Source organism: Ranitomeya variabilis, chromosome 1 (assembly GCF_051348905.1).
Source record: "Ranitomeya variabilis isolate aRanVar5 chromosome 1, aRanVar5.hap1, whole genome shotgun sequence".
NCBI lineage: Eukaryota > Metazoa > Chordata > Amphibia > Anura > Dendrobatidae > Ranitomeya > Ranitomeya variabilis.
The window spans coordinates 775,817,854-775,832,392 of NC_135232.1; the positions used below are offsets into that span (position 1 = coordinate 775,817,854).

The 14,539-nt window shown below is 50.3% G+C and overlaps 1 protein-coding gene across 1 annotated transcript in view; it reads left to right on the top strand.

The window, feature by feature from the left end:
• Positions 1 to 10,107: 10,107 nt before the first annotated feature.
• Positions 10,108 to 14,539, top strand: part of CACTIN (cactin, spliceosome C complex subunit) — a 53,744-nt gene continuing 49,312 nt past the window's right edge. The window contains exon 1 of the mRNA XM_077271957.1: positions 10,108 to 12,463. Within this exon, the coding sequence (XP_077128072.1) occupies positions 10,281 to 12,463 (2,183 nt within the window). The 5' untranslated portion in view covers positions 10,108 to 10,280. The remainder of the gene's footprint in view (positions 12,464 to 14,539) is intronic.

A 14,539-nucleotide genomic window follows, 5' to 3' on the forward strand; every position in this document is an offset into this window, starting at 1 on the left:
ATCTAGTTCTTATTATTATTATTCAGTCCGCACGTAATGCGGCCCGAACCGCTAAACTCACAGACTCCAGTGAGGTGTCATTTCGAAGCCAGCATTCCTGAGAGGTGTGCTAAGTATTTTTCGTGTCGATCGGATTTGTAGTTTTGGCGCAATTTGCGTTTGAAAAAAGTGTCTCAATGCATTTCAATAGGGAAATTTTCCAATACGTTTATAATGGGCCTGATTTCTGAGGCAATTTCTAAAAATAACTGCCACCTGGCTGATTACCTCATTGATATGCGCAGTGAGACCCAGTTACTATGCCAACGCCTATAAACTCTACCAGCCCACCAGGTCACAAGTTTTGTCAGATAATATCAGCTCTTAAAGTGACAGTACAGCACAATTACAAAGCACTATCTGTAGTCTTATCATTATTGCCCCGCTCACCAAATCGGACCCAGCCCACCAAATCGGACCAGAGTGCCCCCGCTTGCCAAATCGGACCCAGAGTGCCCCCGCCCGCCAAATCGGACCCAGAGTGCCCCCGCCCGCCAAATCGGACCCAGAGTGGCGCCGCCCGTCAAGTCGGACCCAGAGTGGCGCCGCCCGCCAAATCGGACCCAGAGTGACCCGGGCCGCCAAATCGGACCCAGAGTGACCCGGGCCGCCAAATCGGACCCAGAGTGACCCGGGCCGCCAAATCGGACCCAGAGTGACCCGGGCCGCCAAATCGGACCCAGAGTGACCCGGGCCGCCAAATCGGACCCAGAGTGACCCGGGCCGCCAAATCGGACCCAGAGTGACCCGGGCCGCCAAATCGGACCCAGAGTGACCCGGGCCGCCAAATCGGACCCAGAGTGACCCGGGCCGCCAAATCGGACCCAGAGTGACCCGGGCCGCCAAATCGGACCCAGAGTGACCCGGGCCGCCAAATCGGACCCAGAGTGACCCGGGCCACCAAATCGGCCCCAGAGTGACCCGGGCCACCAAATCGGCCCCAGAGTGACCCGGGCCACCAAATCGGCCCCAGAGTGACCCGGGCCACCAAATCGGCCCCAGAGTGACCCGGCCCACCAAATGGGACCCAGAGTGACCCGGCCCACCAAATGGGACCCAGAGTGACCCGGCCCACCAAATGGGACCCAGAGTGACCCGGCCCACCAAATGGGACCCAGAGTGACCCGGCCCACCAAATGGGACCCAGAGTGACCCGGCCCACCAAATGGGACCCAGAGTGACCCGGCCCACCAAATGGGACCCAGAGTGACCCGGCCCACCAAATGGGACCCAGAGTGACCCGGCCCACCAAATGGGACCCAGAGTGACCCGGCCCACCAAATGGGACCCAGAGTGACCCGGCCCACCAAATGGGACCCAGAGTGACCCGGCCCACCAAATGGGACCCAGAGTGACCCGGCCCACCAAATGGGACCCAGAGTGACCCGGCCCACCAAATGGGACCCAGAGTGACCCGGCCCACCAAATGGGACCCAGAGTGACCCGGCCCACCAAATGGGACCCAGAGTGACCCGGCCCACCAAGCCTCAACCCTGAGGGGCTACAACTACCAAACCAGCGCCTGAGGGGCACCCAAGTGTGAAAGTCTTGCAGGGGCAGCCCGGGCACCATTCCAAAGCACTATCTGTAGTTCCTTCAGGAAATACCCATCTAGTTTCCATCTGTTGTCTATTCCATTTGCACAGCAGCATGTGAAATTGATTGTCAAACAGTGTTGCTTCCTAAGTGGACAGTTTGATTTCACAGACGTTTAATGTACTTGGAGTTATATTGTGTTGTTTAAGTGTTCCCTTTAGTTTTTTGAGCAGTGTATATTGATGTAGTTTCCCATTGCGGTGTCCAGTAGGTGGGCCCAATCCTTCTCATCCCTTATCCACATGCATGTCACATGACAAAATAGTAATGTTTTTAATTTTAGACTTAGGACTGTCCAAATTACGGTCACCGTGAAGTGGTGGGATGGCTTCTGCTTTTTTTTTTTTTTTTAAATAAAATACCCTATATTATTTTCATGCACTAAGCTATTTATTTACTGCAGGGTATTCAATCATTTTTCAGTCTGTTTTTTTTTCTGTTCAGAGGCCAGTGTGAATGTGTACTTACACGCTGCATGCACAGCATTTCAATTATTTTATTTTTTTTTTAACGGGGAAAACTTGGTCCCTTTAACTCCTTAATGACCAATACACCTTTTTACTGATCTGAGATGTAAGAGAATAGCATCCCCAGACAGGTGGCAATCCTGCAGCTGTTGGCTGTACAATATAGCTGACAAAATTCTGCATCAGCCACAATCAGTGTTGGCACTGACCTTGGCTGTTTAAACCCCTTAAATGCTGCTGTCAAGTGACTTAAGTACCTAAATGGTTAAGGCCATGTGCACACGCTCAGTATTTTTCGCGTTTTTTTCGCTATAAAAACGTGATAAAAACACAAAAAAAAGCTTACATATGCCTCCCATTATTTTCAGTGTATTCCGCATTTCTTGTGCAAATGTTGCATTTTTTTCCGCAAAAAAACGCATCGCGGAAAAAAAAGCAACATGTTCATTCAATTTGCGGAATTGCGGGGATTCCGCACACCTAGGAATGCATTGATCTGCTTACTTTCCGCATGTGGCTATGCCCACCATGCGGGAAGTAAGCAGATCATGTGCGGTTGGTACCTAGGGTGGAGGAGAGGAGACTCTCCTCCCCGGACTGGGCATAATTTTTTTTAAAAGAATTAAAATAAAAAATAGTCATATACTCACCTTCGATGGCCCCCGGAGTCTTCCCGCCTCTCAGCGGTGCATGCTGCCGCTTCCGTTCCTATAGATGGTGTATGTGAAGGACCTGCGATGACGTCGCGGTCACATGACCGCGATGACGTCGAGGTCACGTGACCGCGACGTCATCGAAGGTCCTGCACACACACCATCTATAGGAACGGAAGCCGCTGAGGAGATCGGCTGTCTGCAGGTGAGTATAACCATTTTTTTAATTATTTTTAAACATTCTATCTTTTACTATTGATGCTGCATAGGCTGCATCTATAGTAAAAAGTTGGTCACACTTGTCAAACACTAGTGTGACCAACCTGTCAATCAGTTTTCCAAGCGATGCTACAGATCACTTGGAAAACTTTAGCATTCTGCAAGCTAATTACGCTTGCAAAATGCTAAAAAAAAACGCGAAAAAACGCAAAAAAAAAAATGCGGATTTCTTGCAGAAAATTTCCAGTTTTCTTCAGGAAATTTCTGCAAGAAATCCTGACGTGTGCACATACCCTAAGGCTATGTGCGCACGTTGCAGATTTGCTTGAGGAAATTTCTGCATGGTTACTGCATCTCTTAGCAGAAAACGCAGTGGAAATTCTGTACTTTTTTATGCGGATTTGATGCGTTTCTGTAAATCCAGAGCGCTAAATAAAGATATATTAAAAAATAAGTAAATAAATAAAAGAAAGGAATTGTGATGTATTTTCCTTATTCAACCTCTTCACGAGATACCCCCATTAATATTAACTAAAGACACACACACACCCATTTAGGAGTATAAAAATCATCTAAGAAACCTGCGTGAAATGCAATATGTTTATTTTTCAAAAAATAAAACCTGCATGGGCTCCCGCATAATTTTCATAACCAGCAGAGGGAAAGCTGACAGCTGATGATAATATTCTGGAAAGGAGCCAATAACCATAAAGGTTCCCAGGCTATTAATATCAGCTCACAGCTGTTTGCTTAGCCTTTACTGGCTATTTTACAGGGGGACACAAAAATATTGATATGGGGTCCCCCTATAAAATCCAACCAGTAAAGGCTAGGCAGACAGCTGTAGGCTGATATTAATAGCCTGTGAAGAGGCCGTGGATATTGGCAGCCCCACAGGCTAAAAACCATCAGCTCTCAGCCATCCCAGAAATGGCGCATCTTATAGATGTGCCAATTCGGGCACTTAGCCTCATTCTTCCCTGTAGCAGTGGGGTTCATATTTGTGCTGTTGATGTCACCTTTTTATTGTCAAGTAACATCAAGCCCACAGGTTAGTAATGGAGAGGCATCTATCAGACATCTCTCCATTACTAAGCTGGCCTAATGTCACCTTACAATACAAAGGTGACATTAACCCATTTACCCCATATGCCACTGCTACAGGGCAGTGAGAAGACAGAGGCCGAGCGCCAGAATTGGTGCATCTTACAGATGCACCTTTTCTGGGGTGGCAATAACCATGGTCCCTCTCTAGGCTATAATATCTGTCCTCAGTCACTGGCTTTCCCTCTGTGACACAGAAAATTGTGCGGGAGCCCACGCCATTTTTTTCAGTGAAAACATTTTTATTAAATACATACAGGTCCCAAATTTTACACACACACACACACACACACACACACACACACACGCGCACACACACGCACGCACTACTAACCGTATTAGTCACTGACCTATATAAGTCTAACCGTTCTGCAATGGTATACTGTATGGAAACTATGTCTCCTATCCTGTCAGCTTCTGCAATGATTTGACAGAAGCTGACAAATTAACTATCGGCTATTCTGCAACAAAAAAAGTGTGAGACAACTGAAAATATGTCTTATATTCTAGGTTCTTCAAAGTATCCACCTTTTGCTTTGATGACTGCTTTGCACACTCTTGGCATTCTCTTGATGGGCTTCAAGAGGTAGTCACCAGGAATGGTCTTCCAACAATCTTGAAGGAGTTCCCAGAGATTCTTAGCACTTGTTGGCCCTTTTGCCTTCACTCTGAGGTCCAGCTCACCCCAAACCATCTCGATTGGGTTCAGGTCTGGTGACTGTGGAGGCCAGGTCATCTGGCGTAGCACCCCATCACTCTCCTTCTTGGTCAAATAGCCCTTATACAGCCTGGAGGTGTGTTTGGGGTCATTGTCCTGTTGAAAAATAAATGATGGTCCAACTAAATGCAAATAGCATGCCGCTACAAGATGCTGTGGTAGCTATGCTGGTTCAGTATGCCTTCAATTTTGAATAAATCCCCAACAGTGTCACCAGCAAAGCACCCCCACACCATCACACCTCCTCCTCCATGTTTCACGGTGGGAACCAGGCATGTAGAGTCCATCCGTTCACCTTTTCTGTGTTGCACAAAGACACGGTGGTTGGAACAAAAGATCTCAAATTTGAACTCATCAGACCAAAGCACAGATTTCCACTGGTCTAATGTCCATTCCTTGTGTTCTTTAGCCCAAACAAGTCTCTTCTGCTTGTTGCCTGTCCTTAGCAGTGGTTTCCTAGCAGCTATTTTACCATGAAGGCCTGCTGCACAAAGTCTTCTCTTAACAGTTGTTGTAGAGATGTGTCTGCTGCTAGAACTCTGTGTGGCATTGACCTGGTCTCTAATCTGAGCTGCTGTTAACCTGCAATTTCTGAGGCTGGTGACTCGGATAAAAATGCTCAGAAGCAGAGGTGACTCTTGGTCTTCCTTTCCTGGGGCGGTCCTCATGTGAGCCAGTTTCTTTGTAGCGCTTGATGGTTTTTGTCACTGCACTTGGGGACACTTTCAAAGTTTTCCCAATTTTCCCCACATTCCACGACAAGCAGGTCGCACCCCACATTCCGCGACAAGCAGGTCGCCTCCCCACATTCCACGACAAGCAGGTCGCACCCCACATTCCACGACAAGCAGGTCGCACCCCACAAGCAGGTCACCCTCAAATCTCACCACAGGGGTCCCCCCAATAGCCTGCAGCAGGTCACCCCTCACATGCAGGTCGCCTCCCCACATCCCACCACAGGGGTCCCCCAATAGCTTTCAGCAGGTCTCCCCCCCACAAGCAGGTCGCCCCCCACATCAAACCACAAGGGTCCCCCCAATAGACAGCAGGTCACGCCCTCCCAAAATCCGACCATAAGCATGTCGCCCTCAAACCCCACCACAAGGGTCCCCCCAATAGCCAGCAGCAGGTCGCCCCCCACTAAAATGGATCACCCCCAATAGCCTGCAGCAGGTCGCCCCCCCACAAGCAGGTCAGGGGTCCCCCAATATCCTGCAGCAGGTCGCCCCCCTCACACAGGCAGGTCGCCTACCACACGGGTCCACCACAACAGCCAGCAGCAGTCCCCCCTTCCACAAAATCCCACAATAGCCGCCAGCAGCAGCACCCCCCCAAAATCCCACCACAGGGGTCCCCCCACAATAGCCGCCAGCAGCAGCACCCCCCCCAAAATCCCACCGCAGGGGTCCCCCCACAATAGCCACCAGCAGCAGCACCCCCCCAAAATCCCACCGCAGGGGTCCCCCCACAATAGCCGCCAGCAGCAGCACCCCCCCAAAATCCCACCGCAGGGGTCCCCCCACAATAGCCGCCAGCAGCACCCCCCCAAAATCCCACCGCAGGGGTCCCCCCACAATAGCCGCCAGCAGCAGCACCCTCCAAAATCCCACCGCAGGGGTCCCCCCACAATAGCCGCCAGCAGCAGCACCCCCCTCAAAATCCCACCGCAGGGGTCCCCCCACAATAGCCGCCAGCAGCAGCACCCCCCCAAAATCCCACCGCAGGGGTCCCCCCACAATAGCCGCCAGCAGCAGCACCCCCCAAAATCCCACCGCAGGGGTCCCCCCACAATAGCGGCCAGCAGCAGCACCCCCCCCCAAAATCCCACCGCAGGGGTCCCCCCACAATAGCCGCCAGCAGCAGCACCCCCCCAAAATTCCACCGCAGGGGCCCCCCCACAATAGCCGCCAGCAGCAGCACCCCCCCAAAATCCCACCGCAGGGGTCCCCCCACAATAGCCGCCAGCAGCAGCACCCCCCCAAAATCCCACCGCAGGGGTCCCCCCACAATAGCCGCCAGCAGCAGCACCCCCCAAAATCCCACCGCAGGGGTCCCCCCACAATAGCCGCCAGCAGCAGCACCCCCCCAAAATCCCACCGCAGGGGTCCCCCCACAATAGCCGCCAGCAGCAGCACCCCCCAAAATCCCACCGCAGGGGTCCCCCCACAATAGCCAGCAGCAGCAGCACCCCCCCAAAATCCCACCGCAGGGGTCCCCCCACAATAGCCGCCAGCAGCAGCACCCCCCAAAATCCCACCGCAGGGGTCCCCCCACAATAGCCAGCAGCAGCACCCCCCAAAATCCCACCGCAGGGGTCCCCCCACAATAGCCGCCAGCAGCAGCAGAACCCCCCAAAATCCCACCGCAGGGGTCCCCCCACAATAGCCGCCAGCAGCAGCAGAACCCCCCAAAATCCCACCGCAGGGGTCCCCCCACAATAGCCGCCAGCAGCAGCAGAACCCCCCAAAATCCCACCGCAGGGGTCCCCCCACAATAGCCAGCAGAACCCCCCAAAATCCCACCGCAGGGGTCCCCCACAGTAACCTGCAACAGGTCGCCCCCCCACACAGACAAGTAGGTCGACCACCACAGGGCCTCCCCCCAATAGCGATCAGCAAGTAGCATTTTTCACCCTGAAACCAATAACCTCCATGGCGTCCACAAGCTACCATACTGCTTTCCTTTGCCGCCTTACTAAATAGAGAATACGCCCATGATGTGAGCTCAGAACACGCCCCCTCCCGATATGACACGCCCCCGGAAATGACGTCACACCTGGAAGGAGCCCATACAGTCTAGCATTTACCGAACTACTAGCATGATGGTTGTGGCTAAATCCAAGTCGGCAGAAGGACCTGGTCCATTTGGCCAATATTTATAGTATTGACCCCTTCACAACGCATGATGCAGTTACATCATATATCATAAAAATATCAGAAAAAGAAATATCGCTTTTGCTCCATTTAAAAGAAAAAAAATGTGGAATTGACGTGTTCAGAAAGGTCTGACCAATCAAAATGTAAAATAATCTGATCGGTAAACGGCATAACGAGATAAAAACTAGAAACTCCATAATGACTTTTTTTGGGTCGCCGCAACATTGCAATAAAATGAAATAAGAGGTGATCAAAACATGGTATCCGCGCCAAAGTGGCATCAATAAGAACGTCCCGCCAAAATAAAAAAAATTCCCAACGGTAATAACCAAATAAGTTATGGGAAGGAAATTTTTTTAAAAAAAACGGAAAATCGCCCGAGGGATAAAACACTCCTAGGTGCATGCATGGAAAAAATCTGTGGTTGTGTGAGCTACAAAAATGATCACCAGTAAATAAAACGGGACGCAGATGAGATTGGCGCAGAATATTGTACACACTGGGATTAAGGGGAAAATTCTTGCTTATAATTTTTACATATAAATAAATATGTAATCAGATGTCATATCTAGTCTGCGGCTCAATATTACTGCAAAAAAAATCACATGACAGGATTCATATATATCTATATACAATGAGGGTCCTTCTATCTACTGGGATTTAGCATTCTTATATAGAGCAGGCTAAATCCAAGTCGGCTAAAGGACCTGGTCCCTCTGCCAACTGGGAAATAGCCGACTCTGTGTGAGAAAGCTAAATCCCAGTGCACAGAAGGACCTGGGCCTTTAGCCGACTGGGATTTAGCTTTCTCTATACTGAGCCGGCTATTTCCAAGTCGGCAGAAGGACCAGGTCCATTTGGACAATAATTATAGTATTGACCCCTTCACAACGCATGATGCAGTTACATCATATATCATAAAAATATCAGAAAAAAAAATATCACTTTTGCTCCATTTAAAAAAAAAAAAAAAAAAATTTGGAATTGACGTGATCAGAAAGGTCTGACCAATCAAAATGTAAAATAATCTGATTGGTAAACGGCATAACGAGAAAAAAACTAGAAACGCCATAATTACTTTTTTTTGGTCGCCGCAACATTGCAATAAAATGAAATAAGAGGTGATCAAAACATGGTATCCGCGCCAAAATGGCATCAATAAGAACGTCCCGCCAAAATAAAAAAAATTCCCAAAGGTGATGTGGATGGAAAAATAAGTTATGGGAAGGAAAAAAAATGTAAAAAAAATGAAAATCGCTGGAGAGTTAAATCACTCCTAGGTGCATGCATGGAAAAAATCTGTGGTTGTGTGATCTACAAGTTACTTCATATATCATAAAAATATAAGAAAAAAAAATATCGGTTTAGCTCCATTGAAAAAAAAAAAAAAAAAATTGGGACTTGACGTGTTCAGAAAGGTCTGACCAATCAAAATATAAAATAATCTGATCGGTAAATGGCATAACGAGAAAAAAACTTGAAACGCCATAATTAAGTTTTTTTTGGTCGCCGCAACATTGCAATAAAATGAAATAAGAGGTGATCAAAACATGGTAGCTACGCCAAAATGGTATCAATAAGAACGTCCCGCCAAAATAAAAAAAAAAATCCCAATGGCGATGTGGATGGAAAAATAAGTTATGGGAATGAAACAAAATTTTAAAAAACGGAAAATCGCCCGAGGGTTAAAACACTCCTAGGTGCATGCATGGAAAAAAATCTGTGGTTGTGTGATCTACAAAAATGATCACCAGAATATTGTACACACTGGGATTAAGGGGAAAATTCGTGTGTATAATTGTCACATATAAATAAATGTGTAATCAGATGTCATATCTAGTCTGCGGCTCAATATTACTGCAAAAAAAATCACATGACAGTATTCATATCTATCTATATACAATAAGGGTCCTTCTATCTGCTGGGATTTAGCATTCTTATATAGAACAGGCGAAATCCAAGTCGGCTAAAGGACCTGGTCCCTCTGCCGACTGGGAAATAGCCGACTCTGGGTGAGAAAGCGAAATCCCAGTGCACAGAAGGACCTGGGCCTTTAGCCGACTGGGATTTAGCTTTCTCTATACTGAGCCGGCTATTTCCCAGTCGGCAGAGGGACCAGGTCCTTTAGCCGACTTGGATTTAGTCACAACCGTTCTATCTGCTCTATGGAGGAAGAGGCAAATCCTGCACAAAACACTCCAAATCCTGCACGAAATCCCGACATGACATCCACAGCTTCCTCGTGTCTGTTCTGTCTGCTCTATGTATGGAGGAAGAGGCGCCGCCCCTTCCGGTCACATGGGTGTGACATCAGCAGAGGTCCTTTAGCCGACTTGGATTTAGCCTCTATCCTAGCGATTCCGCCACTTCCGGGCCCTGCGGAAGTCTGTCTCCGAGGACCTGCGGTACAAGTGATGAGGGCCGCCTTCTCCAGCGTCGCACCGGAAAAGTAAGTAGAGAGGACCCGAGCACTTCCGGGCCGCTGCGCAGGGCAGCCAAGGCTCCTGTGGTTCACTGCTGATATCTGCGCCCGTCGGGACCACAGAGCCCCCGCTCAGAGACGTGCACGGCAGCGATACTCAGTAACCGGTCCGGACAGTCAGCCTTCATGCCGCAGGGATCCCGCTCTCCGGTGCGAAGGCGGCGCTTTGACAAGTGGCGTCGCAGCCGAAACGCTGAGCTGTCTGATTCTGAGGACGAGTCTCACAGTAGTTCTGCCAGCGAGGAGAGCGGTCGGGAGCGGCCCAGCAGTCCGGGCACAGGCAGAAAGGCCAGGGGCCACAACCACAGCAGTAAGGGCAGCCATGACAGCGGGCATCCTGCTGGGCACAGGAGCCTGAAAAGCTCCATGGGAAAGAAGCATCATGCCCATTCCAGCAGTGAGGAAAGTTCCAGACTAAGGAGTCAGCAACAACCGGGAAAGAGGAGAAACCGCTCAAATTCTAGCAGTCGGGAAAGTCCTGAGAAGAAGAACCAAGAAGTGTCTAATCATCAGAAAGGTCCAGGAAGGAGGAGAAACCACTATCGCTCAAGCAGTCAGGAAAGTCTGGGAAAGAGGAGAAATCGTTCTCACTCCAGCAGTCAGGAAAACCCATGGAGAAGACGGAACCATGCGCTCTCCAATAATCAGGAAAGCCCACAAAGAAGGAGCTCCCCTCGCTCCAGCAGTCAAGAAAGCACAGAGAGGAGGAGGAGCCCAGCTCGTTCCAGCAGTCGGGAAGTCCGAGGGAGAAGGAGAAGCCCAGCTCGTTCCAGCAGTCGGGAAGTCCGAGGGAGAAGAAGCCCAGCTCGTTCCAGCAGTCGGGAAGTCCGAGGGAGAAGAAGCCCAGCTCGTTCCAGCAGTCGGGAAGTCCGAGGGAGAAGAAGCCCAGCTCGTTCCAGCAGTCGGGAAGTCCGAGGGAGAAGAAGCCCAGCTCGTTCCAGCAGTCGAGAAGTCCGAGGGAGAAGAAGCCCAGCTCGTTCCAGCAGTCGGGAAGTCCGAGGGAGAAGAAGCCCAGCTCGTTCCAGCAGTCGGGAAGTCCGAGGGAGAAAGAGAAGCCCAGCTCGTTCCAGCAGTCAGGAAGTCCGAGGGAGAAGGAGAAGCCCAGCTCGTTCCAGCAGTCAGGAAGTCCGAGGGAGAAGAAGCCCAGCTCGTTCCAGCAGTCAGGAAGTCCGAGGGAGAAGGAGAAGCCCAGCTCGTTCCAGCAGTCAGGAAGTCCGAGGGAGAAGGAGAAGCCCAGCTCGTTCCAGCAGTCAGGAAGTCCGAGGGAGAAGAAGCCCAGCTCGTTCCAGCAGTCAGGAAGTCCGAGGGAGAAGAAGCCCAGCTCGTTCCAGCAGTCAGGAAGTCCGAGGGAGAAGAAGCCCAGCTCGTTCCAGCAGTCAGGAAGTCCGAGGGAGAAGAAGCCCAGGTCGTTCCAGCAGTCAGGAAGTCAGAGGGAGAAGGAGAAGCCCAGGTCATTCCAGCAGTCAGGAAGTCAGAGGGAGAAGGAGAAGCCCAGGTCGTTCCAGCAGTCAGGAAGTCAGAGGGAGAAGAAGCCCAGCTCGTTCCAGCAGTCAGGAAGTCCGAGGGAGAAGGAGCAGCCCAGCTCGTTCCAGCAGTCAGGAAGTCCGAGGGAGAAGGAGAAGCCCAGCTCGTTCCAGCAGTCAGGAAGTCCGAGGGAGAAGAAGCCCAGCTCGTTCCAGCAGTCAGGAAGTCCGAGGGAGAAGGAGAAGCCCAGCTTGTTCCAGCAGTCAGGAAGTCCGAGGGAGAAGGAGAAGCCCAGCTTGTTCCAGCAGTCAGGAAGTCCGAGGGAGAAAGAGGAGCCCAGCTCGTTCCAGCAGTCAGGAAGTCCGAGGGAGAAAGAGGAGCCCAGCTCGTTCCAGCAGTCAGGAAGTTCGAGGGAAAAAGAGGAGCCCAGCTCGTTCCAGCAGTCAGGAAGGCCGAGGGAGAAAGAGGAGCCCAGCTCGTTCCAGCAGTCAGGAAATCCAAGGGAGGAGGAATCCCACTCGCTCCAGCAGTCAGGAAAGCTCAGAAAAGAGGAGGAACTGTGCACTTTCTAGTAGTCAGGAAGTCCAGAGAGTAATCAGGCATTATAGACGATCCAGTAGTCAGGAAAGCCGAGGGAGAAGGAGGCACCATACCCATTCCAGCAGTGAGAAAAGCTCCAAGCTAAATAAGGACTGTTCCCGTTCCAGCAGTCAGGGAAGCTTTAAAAAAATACATCATCGTGCCCGTTCCAAAAGTGAAGAAAAGCGGGAGAAAAAGAAATCCAGAGACCATTCCAGAAATCGCAGTAATTCAGGAAGGAAAAATAAAGGGCGTAGGAAATCCAGGTAAGGAGCATGAATGACAAGAATAGTTTGAACACCCTTAGGGTCTGTTCCATGTGGTTGTATTACAGCTCCATATTGTATGGAGCTTCAATAAGACACCCATAGAAGTCTCGGCCTCTACTACAGGTCTGTAATGAATTTAAAGTGGTTGTCACAAAATTGTAAAGAGGATCTTTCAGAAAATGTTTCATGACTTTTTTTTTTTTTTTTTTTTTTTTTTGCTTCTCTATTGCAGTGATATTAGCAATCATAACATTTGGCACCTAATGAGCTAACAAAAAAAGTTTTCACTGGGGTGTGTGTACATCTCCTTATAGAATGCTGTCCAATCACAAACAAGCAGCTATACCAGGGGTCCCCAAACTACAGCCCGCGGGCCGCATCCGGCCCCCGGAGGCCTTTTACCCAGCCCCCGCCGCAATTCACATGTTCCTCTCGGTTCTGAGCGCCCGGCGCTATGCAGAAGCAAGAGTTCGGCGCTCATCTTCCAGACTGAGACTCCAGACCTAGATTCGCACGTAGTGACGCGCGACGTGCGCATCTAGGCCTGACAGACGAACAGCGAGGAGCGCTGGCAGCGTGGGAGCGGCTACGCTACAGTGCACTGCTAGGTAATGTATACCGTATATACTCGAGTATAAGCCGAGATTTTCAGCCCAAATTTTTGGTCTGAAAGTGCCCCTCTCGGCTTATACTCGAGTCATGATCGGCGGTGGGGTCGGCAGGTGAGGGGGAGAGAGGACTGTCGCATACTCACCTAGTCCCGGCGCTCCCCCTGCCCGTCCCACGGTCTTTGGTGCCGCAGCTCTTCCCCTGTTCAGCGGTCACGTGGGACCGCTCATTAAAGTTATGAATATGGACTCCACTCCCATAGGGGTGGAGCCGCATATTCATTTCTCTAATGAGCGGTAACGGTGACCGCTGACAGAGGAAGAGGCTGCGGCACCCGGAGACCAGCTGTCCGGGATAAGGAGCCAGGGACCGCGCCGGAGCAGGTAAGTATGTCATATTTACCTGTCCGCGTTCCACACGCCGGGCGCCGCTCTGTCTTCCCGTCCTCTTGCAGTGACTGTGCAGGTCAGAGGGCGCGATGACGTACTAGTGTGCGCGCCGCCCTCTGCCTGAACAGTCAGTGCGGAGAGACGCCGAGACGGTACGCTGAGGAGCTGCGGGCAGCATGAGAGGTGAGTATGTCATTTTTTTTTTTTTTTTAATTGCAGCAGCATTATATATGGCACAGCTTTATAAGAAAACTAAACAAGAACTAATTTAAACAATATCTTTATTTCAAAACTAGGATAAACAAACCAACACAACCCCTTAAAAAACCCTTCTATATGAGACAGGGTTAACTAACTGGCCTGCATGTACGTGGGCAGAGAGGGGTGGGATACCTGTCTGAGATCTGACACCTACACGTCCCTAGGGTACCCCCTACCTATCTGCGGAGGTTGGCACCCTCTTGGACGCAATATGGCGCCCCCGCTCCTCGACGGCTGACCCTCAATGCCCTATGGATCCTGTTGTGAAATTGGATTTTGGGCTCCCCCGGTGGCCACTGGTGGAATTGAACTGGTGTGCATCATCCTCTCTGTTCACCTGTTTCCATCAGGATGTGGGAGTCGCTATTTAGCCTTGCTCCTCTGTCACTTCCATGCCGGTCAACATTGTAATCAGAAGCCTTTCTGTGCATGTTCCTGCTGCTAGACAACTTCCAGCTAAGTTGGACTTTAGTCCTTGTTTGTTTTTGCATTTTGTTCCAGTTCACAGCTGTAGTTTCGTTTCTGTGTCTGGAAAGCTCTTGTGATCTGAAATTGCCACTCTAATGTTATGAGTTAATACTAGAGTCTTAAAGTAATTTCAGGATGGTGTTTTGATAGGGTTTTCAGCTGACCATGAAAGTGCCCTTTCTGTCTTCCTGCTATCTAGTAAGCGGACCTCAATTTTGCTAAACCTATTTTCATACTACGTTTGTCATTTCATCTAATATCACCGCCAATATTTGTGGGGGCCTCTGTCTGCCTTTCGGGGAAATTTCTCTAGAGGTGAGCCAGGACTATATTTTCCTCTGCCAGG